Source organism: Manacus vitellinus, unplaced genomic scaffold (genome assembly GCF_001715985.3).
Source record: "Manacus vitellinus isolate BGI_N305 unplaced genomic scaffold, ASM171598v3 scaffold_21_pilon, whole genome shotgun sequence".
NCBI lineage: Eukaryota > Metazoa > Chordata > Aves > Passeriformes > Pipridae > Manacus > Manacus vitellinus.
In genome coordinates this window covers 12,782,738-12,801,221 of record NW_021939546.1, presented here as the reverse complement: position 1 = coordinate 12,801,221, position 18,484 = coordinate 12,782,738, and the positions used below count along the sequence as shown (strand labels likewise).

The 18,484-nt window shown below is 43.7% G+C and overlaps 2 protein-coding genes across 2 annotated transcripts in view; one reads left to right on the top strand and one right to left on the bottom strand.

Moving 5' to 3' along the window:
• The first annotated feature begins 73 nt into the window (after positions 1 to 73).
• On the top strand, positions 74 to 4,040 carry TOE1 (target of EGR1, exonuclease). The gene is made up of 4 exons (XM_018072411.3): positions 74 to 313; positions 573 to 832; positions 2,147 to 2,318; positions 3,089 to 4,040. The coding sequence occupies exons 1-4, from the start codon at positions 203 to 205 to the stop codon at positions 3,884 to 3,886; spliced, it is 1,341 nt and encodes a 446-aa protein (XP_017927900.2). The 5' UTR covers positions 74 to 202; the 3' UTR covers positions 3,887 to 4,040.
• Positions 4,041 to 4,647: 607 nt separating this feature from the next.
• The window catches only part of TESK2 (testis associated actin remodelling kinase 2), a 70,231-nt gene continuing 56,394 nt past the window's right edge, over positions 4,648 to 18,484 (bottom strand). Inside the window, exons 6-10 of the mRNA XM_008924348.2 lie at positions 17,537 to 17,612; positions 15,828 to 15,911; positions 14,621 to 14,707; positions 11,239 to 11,374; positions 4,648 to 9,448 (exon numbers count right to left, since the gene is read on the bottom strand). Coding sequence (XP_008922596.1) covers positions 8,436 to 9,448; positions 11,239 to 11,374; positions 14,621 to 14,707; positions 15,828 to 15,911; positions 17,537 to 17,612 — 1,396 coding nt within the window. The 3' untranslated portion in view covers positions 4,648 to 8,435. The remainder of the gene's footprint in view (positions 9,449 to 11,238; positions 11,375 to 14,620; positions 14,708 to 15,827; positions 15,912 to 17,536; positions 17,613 to 18,484) is intronic.

Genomic DNA, 18,484 nt, shown 5'->3' with positions numbered 1-18,484 from the left:
GCGTGCGCGGGCCGTTTGCTGCTGCTCCCGCCTTCCCGGGAAGCAGCGGGGACGCGCCGGGAGTTGGGGCCCAACCCCCGCCCCGCTGAGCTGCCCCCGGGCTGTTCCGGCACCCCTGTGACCTGTCCGTTCTTTGTCCGCTCTCCCGGCACAGTCCGAGAACACGTACCTGTGCCAGATCTACAACCTGACTCTGCTCTGCATGGAGGATTACGTGGTGGAGCCCCAGTCGGTGCAGTTCCTGGTGCAGCACGGCTTCGACTTCAATAAGCAGTACTCCCAGGGGATCCCATACCACAAGGGAAACGACAAGGTACAAACCCAGCTCAGGCTGCTGGGAGGGCACTGGCTGCCCCTGCTTCTGAGTGAGGATGGGCTCACACTGCGGCCCTGAGGGCAGCATTGTCCCTGTCACCTCCCTGCTGCTTCACACCCAGGCTGTCGCTTGGTGCAGTTGCTTTTCCAAGTATTTGTGTCTGTGTTTGTTCAGAGCAGGCACAGGCTCTGAGGGCTCCCCAGGGTGGTGGCAGGTTGGGGTGCTGAGGCTCCCTGACTGATCCTTCCTCTTGCAGGGCAACGAGAGCCAGAGCCAGGGCGTCCGGACGCTTTTCCTGGAGCTCATCCGGGCGAGGAAGCCACTCATTCTCCATAATGGCCTGATTGACCTGGTGTTCCTGTACCAGTGCTTCTACGCCCACCTCCCCGAGAGCCTGGGCACCTTCACTGCCGACCTCTCCGAGATGTTCCCAGCAGGAATATACGACACCAAGTACGCTTCGGAGTTTGAGATGCGCTTTGTGGCGTCCTACCTGGAGTACGCCTACAAGAAGTGGTGAGCATCACTCTGGTACTTAGAGATCACAGGGGGAAGTCACTGTGTATTTGTTTTTCCAGGCAAGGGGGGCTGTGTCCTTTCATTGTCCCACTGCCTGTAGAAAGGTGCTTTTCAGGTGACCCATGCTCTGTTTCTGGTATGGGTGCTGAGTGCACAGGGGTGCACTTTTTAATACACCTTACCTCTCTGTTGGGTAGCTGCTGAAAGAGGATTTCAAACCCAGTACCAGCAGAAGACTGACCACAGTGACTTGATCTAACTGAGAACTAATTGAGTCACTGCCTGGTTCTGGTCCAGCAGTGCCACAGGGTCACAGCAGAAACACACATCCCCTAAGAGCTCAGAGAGCAAATCAAAACAGGGCTGCCCTGCAGGGTCTGCTGGTTATAACTCTATTTTGTGAGGGATGCTGCAGTTAAAGAGGGGGTGCTCCCTGCACCTCCTGACGCTGACCAGCTCTGCCACACACACTTGCAGCCTGCTCTGAATCCCATCACTGCCTTCCAAGCAAGGGTTGTGCTCTTGTTCAGGACACCTGTCTTTGCTTTGCAGTCTGGCCTCACATTCTGCAGTCTCCACACAATCTAAACAAGCCCTTGGCAGTGATATACAGCTCCTGGAATCTCCAAAAAGCTCAAGTCACGCTCTGCATAGAGGAGAAACAGTATTTTTAGTGACTGTTTTATCTCAGGAAATGCCACTTTGACAGGTCTGAAAACATTCAAGATGGCTGTTCGCAAAACATGGGAGTGCTTTGTTTTGACAAGATAAAAATACTTTTTAAACTGACCTCTTAAATGTTTTAACCCACAATTTTAGTTTCATGGAGCCTTCCAGAGGTTTTGGGCCTTTAAACCACCTCCTGGGACAAAACAGAGGTCAGATTCTTTTCTCATATGATGGAAACCCTTTCCTTTTCTGCATTGCCCAGGTTCAACCTGCCTGGGTGGTGATGCCTCGTTTTGGGGTGTTTTTTCTTTGTCCATTAACAGTATGAAGACCAACAGATATGTTGGTTCCCTTAGTATTCAAAATCAAACTATGTGCCACCTTCTCCCATAGTTTCACCAGAGACAGTTTTCCCTGTGTGTATACTGGCATAAGAAAAAACAACCTTTAAATCAGCACAGAAGCAACTACTTACTCAAGCTGCTCTCCCAGGATTGAATTTTTTTCCAGCAAGCTGTGTAGATCAGGGGCAGGAAACTTGTGGATCTGGGACTCAGTGGAGAGCAGGGAGTTCGTGCCGGCTCCAGGCCATGGTCCCTTTGTGAGTTCTCTGCAGTAACTGTGTGCTCCTGTTTGTTCCAGCAAGAGGGAGAACTCCAAGCTGAAGGACTCCAGTGGGCAGCACCTCACCGTGGAGTTCTGCAACTACCCTGCCAACATGTCCCGATACATCGACTATCGCTGCTGCTCCCTGGAAAAGGAAAGCCACAACATGGGAGAGGGAAACAAGGTGCCTGTCTGTGAGAAATTTTCGGTAAGTAACCTGAATCCCAGCTTCCTTCATGGCTCCATGGAAAGAGGCACACCTGGCCAGAGCAGGAAGTGGTAGGGAAGCACATGGGAACCTCCCCTCGCTTGTTTCACAGCGGAAGGAACATTTTCAAGCTTCAGGTGGCTTCGTGACAGACAGGGCAATAGCACACTCTGCTTGGGAGGTGGGGAATTCTGCAGGCTATGTTAGATGGAAAGATTCAGAAGGAGATTCTATGGCCCTAAACAGCAGGATGGTGTGAGTTACAGTACCCATTGCTTTTGGGGGAGGGATGTGTTTTGTATATATTCTGTATTGGTTGGGCTTGTCCCTCAAGCAAGAAACGCCACCTCTACCCTCCCCCGTATCTTGATTAGATATTAAAAAAAATGTTACCTGTCTGCAGCTTCTGGCACTGTAGCACAGGGTGACCCACAGCACCTCCTGGTGCTGCTACAGTAGCAAACAAAGAGACTGTCCCATCAGATCGGAACTGGCTTCAGGTGCTTCATGGAGAAAGGAGCTCTTCCTGATTTTTCACATTCTGTCACAGAACAACACAGGCTGGGGAAATCTCTGGAATTTTCTCATCCAGCAACCAACTCAGTGTTGCTCAGGGGCTCTAACTGAGCACAGTGTTCCTGATCCAGCCTCTCAAGCCCTCAGTGGAGGGGAATAATTAGCTCTGCTCCATGTTATGGTGAGCACTGCTCTAACCAGGAAAAGAGAGGCTACAGACTTGTGTCTCTCTCTCTCTCTCTCTCTCTCCTTAGGCCTATGGCTGGTGTCCAAAAGGGGTGAAGTGTCCACAGTCTCATAACATCGATCTCATCATTGATGAGGACGACAAGCTTTGGGAGAAGCGAAAGAAACGGAAGCACAGATGGAAGCATCGGAAGAACTCAAAAGCATCTGCAAAGGCGTTCCTAGAGGAAAGCTCAGGGGAAAAAATAGAGCAAGCTCAGAACGGGGAGGAGGGACCACCACAGAAACAGAGCTGCTTTGAGCCTGCAGCTGCCACAGAGCTGGCAGAAATTGCACCCAATGGAGAGAGCAGGCCACTGGAGGAGAACTCCATGGATGTGGAAACAGAGGTCAACTCTGACACCAGCACACAGTGGGAAGAGAATCTGGGTAGCACTGAAGGAACTGCTGCCCAGGTAGCAGTTGCCCTGAGCCATTTTGCCAAGGGCAATGCCTCTGACAGTGACCAAGTGGAGAGGAAGTCAGAGGTTCCTGCTGGGTTGGGCTCAGTCTGTCACCCAGCCATCCCCAAGACTGAAGCAGCAGGTGCTGCAGGAAAGGAAAAGGAAACCCGTGTCCCTCCTTCCCAGGGGGGCACACACCGAGCTGGCTTCGACGCATTCATGACTGGCTATATCATGGCTTATGTCTGGATGCTCAAGCAAGGGAAAAACACAGACACTGGAGCAGGGCCCTGGTTGCCAGACTGCCATAATAAACTGTACCTCAGCGGGAAATCGGTGCCACTGCAAATTGTGAAGAGCTTGTTTTCTAAATCTTCCAAAGCTCACAGCGAGAAGATAAAGTTGGCCTGGGACAGTGCATAGAACTACAGAGCTCCTCACTAAACTGATTTTTTTTTCCCCTTCAAGTTTTGAAGCCCTTTATTCCATCAAGTCCTTTATTTCATCGCCAGAAAGGGAACAAGTTTCTTGTTTCTGTTTTAACATCTGACCAATTAAATTGCTCTTGTTGGAGTTCCCCCTGTGTTCCTTAGCAGCATGTTGGGATGTGAAGGCAGTGGTGAGGCTGAAGAAGGGGGAGGAGAAGTGCACCTTTGGTTACAGCATATCCAGGTGAGACCTCTTCTCCTACAGGAGAGAGGGGAAGGAGAAAGTTTCTCCCAGATGGACCAGCTGATTCTAGTGCAGGCTAACAACATGCAGAGAATCAAGCTATAGCATCTCCCCTTCTGCCAAGGGGAGATGCAGTGAGGGTGAAATCCAGATGTGGTCCTGAGAAACTGCACAGCTTCCTGTGCTACTGAAGCTGTTTAGGGGTTAGAACAAAGCAGCCACCATGGCAAACTCCCTGCAGGCTGCTATCAAAAGCTATGGCCTACTCTTCTGGGCACTGTAACCCAGAGCAGTAAAAATAAAATCCTTGATTCTCATTAATTTAATAGTGGAACACTTCAGTAAGATGCAGGAGAGAAATAACACTGACTCAGGATGATTCCTTGTTTATAATTCAGCACTGAGTAATAGCAAGTACAGTTTCGAGCCAGGTATTGATGGCATTTGTAGCTTAAGTAAGCATTCGAGCCAGCTTTTTTAACCTAGAATTGTCCTCTTAATGACAAGACTCAGGCCTTGATTTCATTTTTATTTTGAAAGCAAGTTGGGAAAGTTTACAAAACCTGACCAAGAAAAAAATTATGAAAATATTTAACTGGATTCATCTTTGGTTACTTCTTATTGCAGTTCCAATAAAACATACACCATTTCTATAGTTCAAAAAAGTCAGAAGGTCAATCAACATAAAAACAAGACGTGCTTTCTTTACATATTCATAAATATCCGCAATATTAGAAAAGTTGTTTCGCAAAGATTTCTTTTTCTGGCAGTGTTAACTTACTATTATACACAGGCTACAAACCTCTTCCTAAGCCTTTAATTACAAGTTGAGCTATTTACAGTCTGCAAAATATTAAGACGTAAAACTCCTTCATAAATACGAAAATAGATCATCTCGCAAAGGTCTTTATACTTAATCAAATATCTGGCTGCCCCTCCTCCCGAAAAAAAAAAAAAAAGGTTATTTGTTTTGCATAGAAATGTAGTGACATGCAATATAAACAATAGCATTAAGTGCAAACAGGAATTATTCAAGTGTCTTTAGTTGTACTGGCAAAGAATACCAATGCTCTGTTACACATAACACATCAATGCCTCTCCAACAAGTACAAGTCTGCTGCAGCCCCTGGGCTGCGCTGCTTCTGAAGGGCAGCAATTCACATGCATTCTCTGGGCTGCGTTTCATCAACCTGCAACCACAACGAAAATAGCTTATAACAGACATTTAAATGAATTCAATACAGAGAGATTTAAAGGGAATTTAAAACATCTTTGATCTCGTCACGGAGACGCGTAGCAAGAACGGCTCCCACAGAGTCGAAAGCACGGTAAAATCCAATCACAATGAAACTGTCGCATCACTGTAAAACAAGGAGTTTGCTAACCACATGTTCATCAGTAGCTGTCAGAAAATGGCCCCCTGTCAAAAAGCAACCTCAGGCAGGCAGAAAACCTAGGAGCAGTTGCTAGGTGCAACCCAGATTCAGCTTTACGCAACCAAAGGGATGAGATGCAGTGAGTTCCAAGTGCATCCAGACCCCTGGAAACACTGGGTTTCAGCAACCACTTAGCTCTTTTTAAAAATTACTTCTTACTCCAGTTTCATAGACATGCCTCTTCCCATGCAGACCAAGAATCCAGGAAAGGCCTGAGCTGCTAGTCCTTGGAATTTTCTCTTTCTGACTTCTCCACCCCTCAGTACAAAGAGCCAGAAAAGTCGACGGACGTGCCCAATGCACGTCAGCTGGTTGTGCTTAGAGCGGACATTTAAGAAAATAAAACTTTTAGCCATGCTGCTTTGTAAGAGCTGTTCAGGGCAGGGAAACACTGTAAGAGTGGTGTAAGAGAACAGATGAGGTCACTGCAATGGGTGCCACAGAGGGCAACAGGCTTTGTGATGAGGTGTCAGCTGACAGCCAGGGCTCCCGGGAGCCACAGGGCAGCCAGAGGTGTGCGTGTGCTCTCTGATGAGGCTGCAGGCTGCTCCAGGATGCTGGGCAGCTTCCCTCAGCCTGGTGATCCAAAAGTAAACTACTCATTATTGCTTTTTTTTTTTGTCTGAAGTCACGCACCTAAATGCACCTTGTGACAACAGAAGCTGGTGCTGATGGTTTCCCTCCCGGAAGATTACAGTTGTATCAAAGATAAAAGTATTAAAAAAAAAAAAGAAAAAGAAAAAGCAAGCAGGCATAAGGCAGGCAACTCTGGCAATTGAGTTCTGCTGTTTCTCTGTCCTCAAAGGAAGTTACACACAACACAGTGCCAGCTGTACAAGCTGCTCTGCACTCTGCAGACACGATACAGAATCCAGACTATTCTACAGATCAGCACCTTCAAGAGGCAGAGGGTGTGGGCCAAAAGGGGTGATCTTAGTGAGCACAGGCATTTTCTCTTTCAAACTGCCAACAGCTGCCTAATCTGAATGGACTGTGCTACATAACTCAGCAACACTGGGTTTCTCATTAAATTCATTGCAGCCACTGCAAAGGGAGAACCGCTGCTCAGGTTAACACACACTTCACAAGACAGAGTCATAATTGTAACTCATGGAATAATTACCTACACCTCTGGAAAGATAAAGAACTAAGGCTTTCTCCAACCTTTCTTTGAGATGGGAGAAGAGTAGAAATAGTCTGGCTTCCATCAGAGACTAGCTTACATTATTCATCCTTACAAGAGAGCAGGAAGAGAGTGTAACAGGCTACCTGGATGAAATTCTGGACTCTCTGCTGCATCACCATCTGCTCAGCAGGCATGCAATGCATACCTCACTTAGGAATGATAATATAGGTTAAAAAAACCCCCATAAAATAAAATCCCATATTGTTGGGATGATGATAATGGAAAAGGATGTTGCACAAGCCTCATCACAGAACAAGCTTTCCCCACGCATCGTGTCCTAGAGCAGAGATCACTGATGCTGGTTCCAGCAAGCAGCATTAAAGCTCATGTTGCTGCTTCTTTCACATGTACCTGCTGGTGAAGGGAAGTAAAAAAAAATAATATCAAAAAATAAAAAGATCATCCTATTTAGTGACAGGAGAAGCCAAAAAAGACAGCAGCTTCTTTCTGTAGAGGGGAAAAAGAAGTTAATTTGGGACAAGCTAATTTTCTTTAGTTTGACAATTCAAAGCCTTCCTGTGAGTCATCCTCTCTAAGAGCACTTGTGTGGCCACAACACTGCTGGCAACTTCCCCTGAGCAGGGGATCACTGTCTTCTGTCAAGCAGCTGGTTTTAAGTGAGGAGCCATCATTACTGCAGTGGAATCAGTGAGATGGGATGTTGTACCAGAGAGGGAGGTGAATGTGACCCTTCTAGCTTAGTGGTAATAGTCAACTGTGATGTAGCTATTGTATTTAAAGATTCTGCAGAAACAGATCATGATGTTCATTCAGTTCTTCAGCAATAAGAGCACATCCACCACCACCCCCAAAAGCTCAGTACAGCTGTTACTCTTAGGGGCAGCTTCTTCAGAAGCCCAGAAATCACAATGCCTGGAATATGGCTCTCTGTGCCCTGGGCAAATCTTTTCCACATTTGGGCTGAGGTACATGAAGAGCTGTACAAGGAAGAGAGCTTCCCTGCACTAATGCATTAAACATCATTACCAAATCCCAAGGGAAAATGAAACACCAGGGAACAGATTTTTCTTGTTAATTGCAAAGTATTTGTCATGTGACTCAGCCTGCAGATTGTGACCAGCATGAGGGGTTTTGTTTTTGCTGCTTTTGAATGAAGAGCTTGTTTAATGCTGCAACAGCATTCACAGCAGCTCTGGAACCAGAGAGCATTCCTATCTGCTCAACATAGCTCTGTGCCTGTTTCTAAAACAGAGGCTCCAACTCACGTGCACTGCTGCAGAATTAATGAAAAATCTGCAGTGGCTTAGAGCAGCTGGTCAGTCAGAGAAAGAGGGAAAACCTAAGGGTCATTCTTTCTACTCTACATGGAGCTTAAGGCCTTGAAATACTCCATGCTGGAAATCCAGGTCAAACTGTTTACACGGTGCCTGCTCTGGCTGCTGCCTCTTGGAAAGGCTGTGGGGCTCACATGGCCATTCTGGCTGGAGTAGTTCCCCCTCCTAAAGTAAATCAGGAACGGGAATAAGCACAGTTTGAAATAAAGTTTTATAAAATAATCAGTCTCTCCAGACACTGTCTGCAGCAATCTGTTTGACAGGCAGCTCTCATCATCTGCTGAGTCTCTTTCAAATGTGAAGCCCAGCACTTGAGAAAAACAGAGTTTAAGCAACTGGGAACAACTGTTCCCTCAAGGACATGTTCAGTTTGAGCCCTCTCTTCATATGTCACAAGGTGACTCTGTGCTGCCACTTGCTGAGATGTTGGAGGAGGTCTGAGGCAACAGGGCAGGACTGTCCCCATCCTGTTCCCTGAAGGGCCATGCCTCTCTTTTCAGCTCGTTGGAAGGACTAACACTGAACAGAGGCTTTGTGGACTCTAATAGAGTACTTTTCAGTAGATCATCTTCCACCTCCATCTCTTCAGATGGGAGACAGCCTGCAAACACTTGTGAGGAGCCACATCCCTCAGAGTTCACTGAATTCTCAACTGGGAGCTTTTTGTAAGACAGAGGCTCAGGCTGGGCCAGCACTAATGGTTGGTTACATGCTGGAGCTCCACACGTGTTCTCAACAAGACAAAACCCATTTTCCTCCTGGGCCACTGGCCCATCTGAACAGTCCATATCCTCTTCTTGTCCTGGTGCAAGAAGAAATTCTGGTCTGTGATGCTTGGCGTGAAAGGGGGGAATCTCTGACACGCCATATTTACTGCTACTCAGGAGTTTTTGCCGAACCTCTGCACCAAGCTGGGCTGGGTCACACCTGCCAACGGTTGAAGACAGTCCTCCAAACAGGCCATATTCCTTGTGTGGTAATTCAGGAGAGAGTGGAAGCGATCTGCATCTCCTCCCAGGAAGCAGGGAAAATTCCTGCCAGTCTGTGCTGTATGCCTGCCGGAAGTGGGACTGGCTGGCTTTCAGGCCCCCGCCTGCCTCCGGAGAGTACAAGTCAAACACGAGGGAAATCACAGACTTGCTCGGCATGTCAAAGAATTTGATCTTCCCTCCCTTGAGGTCCTCCCGGGCACTGAAGGGATTCACTTTCCGGCCTAACCCTTTGTTTGGTGTATAGTAGGGGTCCTGCACATTTATCTTCCTGGAAGGCTTGCGGGAGAAGATATCCGACTGGCTGCGTGACAGCCAGATATTCCGACGGGGACGGGGCGACTTGGGTGGGATCTTATCATCCAAGGAACTCAAACGTTTTACTCCTGGTCCTTTTTCAATTGATCCTGAGTAGAAAAAGAGAAACACTCTTAGCTTAGAGAAGCTCTATACAGCTGTATGTCTGCTTGCTCGCAGAGCCTTCATGACAACTGTAAAGAAAAAAGCTGCATTTCTGATGTTCCAAACTATCTTCCATAAGCACATGTCTGCTCCTTCCTTATGAGTTCCTGCACAGACACAAGTACACCATTCTCTTCTCCTCAGTGTATTTTAGAGCCCCTTCAAACCTCCTTGCTGCCAGTACACTGCCACAGCAGAGACGGCACAGGATGTTAGAGAAGAACAATTTGCATGTTTCTAGATTTATTGTTCTGGCTTCCAGCAGAGGTTGCCCAAGATCTGTTGGTGATACTGGCCATAAGAGAACAAGTACAAAACTTAGCTGCCAAAGGAACTGGGACTTTTTAACCCTGACAGAAAACGTCTGAGACCAAAATAAATGCCCATCCTAGTACCATGAAGATTTTAAATAATTCCATCGCAGCCTTCATTCAGTACATTATCCAACACAAAACTAGGATAACTAGGGGTAAGTGATTGTTTGACCCTGATGAATAGGAGTTTTAAAGTTGTCCATATGCATGTGTATTTGCATATACACACACAAACATATATATAAATAAAGCTGTTATCACTAGAACAGGTTGGGAAAACAGTAGATGCTAACTCTGACTGTTTGGAACATGCATCTGCCACTGGCTCTCAAGGTGCCTTTGAAGAGCTGTGTTAGAGCCTTAACAAATGAATATAAAGAAGTGATATCTCCTTTTGATTACCATTTCCAGAATAAGCACATATGGATTTTCACTTTCCCCTCTCAATACTGCCACAGTTTAGACTGCAGTCATTCCATGTAGGAGAGACTATACAAGTCAAAGAACAGCATGTAACACTTCTTCAAGAAGTACTTGTTTTGTACATGCACTCCAAGGGGAGAATGCCAAAAATATGAAAAAAAAAAAAACAACACAAACCAAACCAAAAAAAACATTTTCCTTTTTAACTCACACCTCTCTTAGATGCTTTCCAGGTGTGGGAGAACCACCACATGCATTAACTCTATGTGGTTTGAAATAGAGAATAATCATTGCAATCTAAAACCATATTACAGATTGATGGCTATGTATATGTGTTGCATATTTATACATATACACAATGTGAGAAACTGTTTTTACTGTACTCTAAGTTCCCAGTGCCAGAAGTGTACTAACATAAGAGACACCCAAGTCAGAATATGGCCCAGGCTACCAGTTTGCTCCCCACACCAGGTGGCACCAGACAGCTTTAGAGAAAACCTTTCAAGGCCAACATTCCCAAGCAGACCTGGGATTTACCTTTTCCTGTCTTTCAGAGTATTTCTACGTACTTTATAATACTCTTGCATCTTCTGTGCTCTTCCTCTTGAAGGAATTTAAGAAGCTTCTAAATGTTACATGTAACATACACCGAAGAAATTACTAAGTAGGGCAGGGATAAATAAAAAGTTGATGGATTTTCATATACTGTTAGCAACTTACAAAACCATTCCCAAATGAACTCTAAATTTCCCCTCAAGAGCTTGTGGGCAAAACCTCATGAGGCACTTTAAGAAACAGTTAGCTGGTTTTTCCCCAAAGGACACTCTGTAGTGCAAAGTACACAGCATTGCTCCAGAATAATTTTCAAGGTTCAAGTAAAATTTTTCATAAGGTGTAAATAATACCATATATAGCTGAAATCTCAGGTTTCAAAATATGAAGCATTGTACCCTCTTCCTATTAGCATGCAGCAATGTTTATACAATACTGACACTTACCTTTTGGTTTTCTTTCACTGTTGTCAAGGTTCAAGAACTTTCTCTCTCTCTCCGAGTCCTCATTTCTCAGGCGGTTTAACATTTCCTCCAGTGTTTTGACAATATCAGCAAATGAAGGACGCAGCTTTGGATCCATCTGTGAATGGACACAAATCAAATAAGTTCATGTGGGTTTGTCCATGCTATTCTGCTCACACAGTGGACAGACACAGGGACAATCTGAAGAAACTAAGGAAATTCAAGACTGTTTTAAGTGTGTTATCATTGCAAAGTGGCATTTCTGTCTATCATACTTTTCACATTTAATTATCAAGTTGTAAACATTATATGCAGAGGATAAATTTTAAACTGACAAGGTGGGAATCTGTCAGATTCATGGCTTGTGATGGGGCTTTGTTTGTTTTGAACAGCTCGAATAGTTCAAGATTTCTTTCTGGACTCTGGTTATCAGAGAGAGATTATGTACTAACATTACTTCAAAAGGGTTATACAGAGCAACATGGCTATGTCATTCTTTAAAAGTTTGTAATTCTTCTATCATCTCCCTGTGGCTTTAATTAAAACCCACCTAAATGGCATTGCTGAAAATGCATCTTTCTATCTGCTAATCAGCCTTACCACTTGATGTACTGGTCTGTCTTGCAAGGAAGTAAGATTGGTTATATAATTTGACCAAGTAATATATTAGGAAAAAAAAACCTCAGGTAAAATATTCGCCCTGTATCAGTTTGAATTTCTCAGTAAGTATTTAATTATTCACTCTAGCAGAAACGGAACTCTAAACAAAGACCAACACTAAAACTGAACTACAGGCCAAGAAGTTTAATTTAAGACAGTAACTTAGAAGGCATTTCATAATTTTGAACATCGACCCTGTATATATGTTACAGGTTTAACTACTGTAGGTATCGGTATCTAATTCACCAGCTGAAAGTTAACCTCATTACAGTAATAACAAAATATTCTGCTTGACCTGATTCCTGTTTCCAGCCTTCTAAAGGCTTTTTCAGAGTGGGCAAGCCCAGACAGATCTCACCTCTACAATGGGAACAGTGGTGCTTTGTGCACAACAAACCTCCAAGACCTCCCTCGTACTGCCCTGCAGGTCCTACGAGATGGATCTCTCTGAAAAGAACTGGTATGATCAGCAATGCCAGAACACCTTCCAGCAACACAGGGTGAAGGGCTAAAAATTCACATGTACAGTAATAAAAACCAACCAAACAAATCGCACTTGAAGAGCTCAAGAGCAGCAAGAAAGTTGTTCTAATGCAGCAGCTGGAATTTCCTGGCATTGGAAAACATTTTTCTGCTTTCCCTGTTTCACTGAAAGACTAGGGCAGGGGCAACACTGAAGCACACACTGTACTCTGACAAACTTACTCATTTGGAAAGCTTAAGGAGCTGTTGCAAGCTACAGGAAGTTAGAGGAAATAAAAGGGGCTCTCTGGCTATTTTAATTTATGCTAGGTAAGATCCAGGACAAAGGCACCAATGGAAAAGTTACTCAGAGCACCACTTGCCTCTTCCATCCCTGAGCAGGCCAGATTCTGTTCAAATGGAATAAAAGATTCTTCCTTAAGGCAGCAGTTGCCCACAGCTCAGCTTGTGATGGTAAACTTTTTGCATGATCATTTATGATTATGTTTATTAAATATTCACACAAGTAGGCTTATAGTTGTTGGGGAGCCTTCCCTGAAGGTACTTATTTAAAAAATCCCACACTTTATAACAGCAAATTAAAGACATTTTAATCCACTATTCATACATGTCAGTTTTTACTGTTTTTCTTACGTGCCCTAAAACACATTTCCCAGCTGTAGAAAACCCCAGGGCTTTGCACATTAGTTTGCACATTACTTCAGCTGATCAGCTAGGCTATACAGTTTACATTTTTTTTACTTACTAAATAATAAAAATGTCCATGTCTAAGAGCAAATTATCACACCAATCACCTATTACTGAAGCACAGCATGCTTAGGAAAATGTAAGAAAGCCTTATCTGTTTATCCCCTCTTTCCTTCTACTAGGTGAGTGCTAAGTGAATTCCAGCATGGCCCATGCTGAAATCAGCATATTAATGGCTTGATCACATGAAAGTAATTTACATTTCAATTCGGGGAAGGGATATTTATTACACAAGAATCAGCATTTGACAATAATCAGTAGGAGAAAATCCTTTTTCTCTGACCACACCAAATTCTTAACTTGAGAATATAAGGTCACTGCCCCTTCCTTCATGAGCAATTGTTCTCTGAGTTTCTGTGCTGAGAAATTGCTTTGAATCATGCACCACGTGTTTGGATGCAGTACCATTTCTGGAGTCTACAGGTGGGAGTTGATATTTCCCAAGTCAAATCCTACCTCTAGCCAAAACCTTTAGCGCTCATGTAACCAAAACACTTCATAAACATGAGTCAGATGTACCAATGTCCTGGTGAAACAAGCTCTGCTGTACTAAGGTGAAACCACAGGAGTGAAGTAGCTTGTCCACGGTAAGTTCCACAAACATTTTTAGAATTAAATTATGCTATCTGGTGTCAAGAGCAGCAGTCATGCCCCCAGTCTCACCTTTATACCGTGCTCTCATGAAGCATGTGCATTTGCACTAATACAAAGGAGAGAGAGCTCGGGTCAAAAATAAGCATCAAAAGCACAAAGAGATGAGACTTTTCTTACAAGCACTCACTTGGACACAGTGCTGGTACTGGTTCCAGTATGGCATGGTTGTGAGTCCCTGGCAAAGTTTTGTGCAATAAAACTTTTAGAAGTTGCCTCAACTTAGGTTGTGCAAACTGGACAGTCTCAACTTCATCTGAATCTGGTGGCAGCTCAGGTTCTCTTATTTCATATAAACCAGCTTACTATACAATACTAGCAACTCTGTTACAGGATAACCAACAAGAGAGATCTACTTCCTTGGAATTTTCACAGTGAGGAGCCATGAAGGTATCCAGAGTAGTTTAATGCCTGCCCTTGGATTGTTTGTCCCCTCTGTTTGGGAGGGCAGCTCAGAACCCTTTCTTCACAGCTCAGTAGGTCTGTACACAGTAACAGCTGCATTTTTTCAGCCCAAGGGTTACCCAGTTTCAATAGCATCCAACAGGTTAGGATCAGCCTGAGTAGCCTGCAAGAAGCTGTTCAGTTCTGTTTGCTTGGCATGACAGAACACAGAATTACAAAAACACAAGATACACCTTTTGGCAAGGGGAAGGGAAGAATTATAAAAACTGCAAGGGACTTTCTGGGTTATCAGAAGGCACTGCTGTTATAGGTAGGCTCTTCAAACCTCTTCTGTAAATGCTTTAAGCTCTATCTTCAAAATCCAGTGGGATTTAGAGAACTCTAGTTTAGGCCTCTCCCCTTCAAGTAAGATACTCACGTTACAGCAGTTGAAGGCCAGCTGGAGGAAGTCAGGAGGACAGTCTCCCACCATGTGCTGGAAGGAATCATAATCTAATCCAAAATTCTGTACGAACAAAAACACAACACAGAGATATAAGTGAGGTCTGCTATCTGGCCCAAAGCATCTTCTTTTTAGGGGAACCCTACGTGGAGTTATCAGGAATAGCCAGGAACACCATCTCAACAACCACATGCAGACAATTTTAAGAAAACTTCATGCACACTCTGAACTGCAGCATTCCCAGTGGGGATTACTGATACAGGATACCTGTAAGAGAACGGACTGACTTCAAAGTCCATCCTTCTTCCTGCATTCAACTGCAATCCATTGCAGTTGAAATGTTGCCTGTGTGGATCTGGAAACAATCTCTTATACTGTGATGTTTCACTGTGGTGACTTTCACAGTGCAAATTAACAGCCTGCTATAAAACCAGAGACTTTGCTATGATGAAAATGTATCAGTTAAAATGGTTAACTTTTCTGGGGATGGTAGACTGGTAATACAAGTTATCCAGTTCCTTAAGTGCACGCCTATAAAATGTGAAGGCCAGAGAAGCGAAAGAATTTTACTTACTGCAGTTTGAGACCTAAACAATTTCACATTTTCAGAATCAGAGGGGGATAGACAATTTGGAAGAGCCCCTCCAGAGGGCAAAAAGCTGCCCTGCAGATGTGATTCAACCAAAAGGCAATCGAAGAAAGTAAGAAGTATCTTTGATTAGTCAATTATAGCTCAGATCCACAGTGTTTAGCAGAGTCCATGCAAAAATAAGAGTGAGCTTATTTTAGCTGCTGTTAACCCAGGTCCTGCCCCTTTCACAAGGAGGGGCTGCTTAGTGGATGCAGTGTGCCAAAAGTGCCCTGTTCTGAACCTGGCAAGAAGTCTACATGAGCTATCACTCCACAAAAGGAAGAGTTTGCATTGCAGTGCTCTCAATGTTCTGCCAGTTAGGGGCAGAAAAGAATTCCCATGAGGATCGCAGCTGCACCAAGTCTCTGGGAAAGTGTCTTCAATGGAGCTTCCTACAATAACAGCATAGAAGAACAAAAGCCTTTTACAGGCTATTTTTAATGTAGCACCTATTCATCGTATCTTTGGCAGCAGTGCCAGAAGTTCTAAAGGCCAGGCCTTTATCATGGCAGACTCACCCCCTCCCACCAGCGTTATAAATGTGACACGTACCTCTGTGCGAGGGAGATAGTCTGGATCTGCCTGTATTCTTGCTATAATCTCACACAGAATTATACCATAGGAGAACACATCTGCCTGAGAGAGAGGAAAAAAAAATTAATAGACACATGGTTCAGTTATGAATACTGAGTGTTCTTATCTGCCAGGGAGTCTCTCCTCACCCCAAATGGCTATCGGGGAACAACTAAACTGGCACCACAGCCTTACAACACCGAGCAACTGCATTATTAGCTAACATTTTCCACGTGAAGAAACACATGCTCACAGTAAAGCATTCTTGCTGCATAAACAGCAATGATAACTTTAAAACTCTTTCAAGAATAAAAGAGAAAACCCACCAAACCACTCTTAATTCAGCAGTGTGCAACCAAAACAAACAAAAAAATAATCCTTCCTTGCATAAAGAATGGTGAAGTTGGCATTTGATGTCCTACAGATGGGAATAATTAGCCAAAAACGTGACATGCCTATGTATCACTGTGGTTAGAAAAACGGGTTTAGAATACACATGATGAAAGCTTATCCAGAACATTAATACTGCTTTCAAGAAAAATTACAGTTGTCTCTTCTCAGGGTTCAGTACCTCTGGAGAAAACAGTGTCTTCCCAAAGCTTGAGATCTCCAGTAGCACTGCACACCAGCCTCAATTTCCATGATGCTCAGCAATCACTTATCTGACTACCCCTGGAGCTGCACAGTTCCTCAGATTTCCACCCACCTGAGTTTTTCATGTAACAAAATTTAGGAAAACATGGAATACAAGTCTAGAGAGCAGAAGCTTGTATCCCTCATCCCATACATATCAGCCAGGTTTACATGTCACCTTTCATGCTGATGAGGTGTAAGACCTGCTTCCTCTTTAATCCTCCGTGCCCCAGGGTTGGTGAAGAATGTGGCACCACAGACTTGGGTACTTTATTATTAATTTAGATCAATTGTAACTCTTTAAAAAGCTTTGAAATGGTAATTATTACATTAATTACTGAGGTAGCTATTGCCTTCCTCCAAGTTAAAACTACTACCAATGAACAGATTATTGACTACTAGCTATAAAGAGGTACAGGATGTGGGTTTTATCACAGAAAAGCTGCACTAGTAGGGCTGAAGTAACGGAGAGAAAATCTTGTGTAAAGAAGAGCTTGATTGAAAATACTGTTTCCAAAATCCAGTGTGATCTGATCCTCCTCTGAAAGAAACATTTCCCAATGACACAAATAGGAAAACTAGTAAATACCTCTGGAGAGCATTTTTATCTTATCAAGAAATCTTACCTTAAGAAATGCTGATTTATATATATACACATATACACACACATAATTGTACAAGTTTACATACAGGTTTTACTTCCACCCAGATTTCACTAGTGTATGGGAAGCAACTTCACTACATTTCTCTTGAGACTTGGTTAAATGAAATTGTGTTACATCAACAAACCATTATCACATTTTGGCCTGTGGGGTGTTTCAGAATGGAAATAGCATCACAGAGAAAAACCCTAAATCTAATTCTATTTCCGTGTAAGATTACATGGAATTAAAAATATTAGCTATTCAACTCTCACTCTCCCTAAAACTGAATGACCTGAGTACAGAAATGTCACAAGTGAAAACAGCAAGTTTTATTATTATTGAAATTCTAAATCTTGCATACAGCTACTGAAGAGAAATACCTGACAACTAACATTTATATCATGTACCTACCTTTTCATTGTAGGGTTCATCTCTGAGAACTTCTGGTGCCATCCAGAAGGGTGAACCCACCACTGGTAACTTCTCACTATATAGATATGGGATAGATAGGGGGAAGGGGGAAGAGGGGTGGAGGGAGAGAGGAAAGAACCATTAATTAAATGCTCAAGCATTGCTACTAACTTTCCCAATCAATAACTCACATTTTATTTCTAGTTTTTAAGTGCCTGGCCACTTTGGGGGGAAAAAAAAAAAGTTTATTTTAAGGTCATAGCTGTTCAATAATTTTTATTTCCAAATTCCTGGTAGATTTGGCTCCTTTATCTGTACATGGAAAGGTTTGTGGACATCGGTTTCAGGCCAGATGCTGAATTATCCATTCATCCAGCAAGACATGTAGGTATCCATCTCTACATGTATACTGATAAGCAACTCTGAATGAAGTCAGCACAGCCTGTTTACAAACTGAATTAAAACAAAACAAAAAAAAAATCAAGATTGACCAAATGAATCCTTTAATAGGCAAAACCTAAAAGTAATAAGAATAGATCCAATTTGAAAAATCTGCAGTTTCCATATGGCTGAATACTGGGGCCTTAAGAAAGACCTCCAGCCTGTCACCCAGCTGACCTTGAGGGAATACCTATTAAAAAAATAAAGGCCTTTGAAGGCTTCAAGATAGCATGGCTTGCTATCAGCAAACTGAGAACAACAAAGCTGCCTTTCAAAATGGAGGCAAGACTAGATCAAACCAAAATGGTGCCTAATGTAGCAATTCTGTTAAGTTGTTTATTTCAGTAGCTACTCAAGCTATTACTGTCAGTTTTCAGGGCATCTAAAAACTGGTTATTAAGAACAACTTAAGGCACCTGTAGTGCCTTCCTGATTTTGTGATGGGTTCATTCGAATACCGCTGAAGCTTTCAGCACCTTACAGGGAGCCCCAGAGGAGCTACAAGAT

Bases quoted from the DNA above. Each gene is read 5' to 3' on its own strand.
- TOE1 (XM_018072411.3), top strand. From the start codon at position 203: ATGGAGGATTACGTGGTGGAGCCCCAGTCGGTGCAGTTCCTGGTGCAG. The intron at 314-572 runs GTACAAACCCAG...TTCCTCTTGCAG, and splicing joins ACCACAAGGGAAACGACAAG to GGCAACGAGAGCCAGAGCCA. The intron at 2,319-3,088 runs GTAAGTAACCTG...CTCTCTCCTTAG, and splicing joins CTGTCTGTGAGAAATTTTCG to GCCTATGGCTGGTGTCCAAA.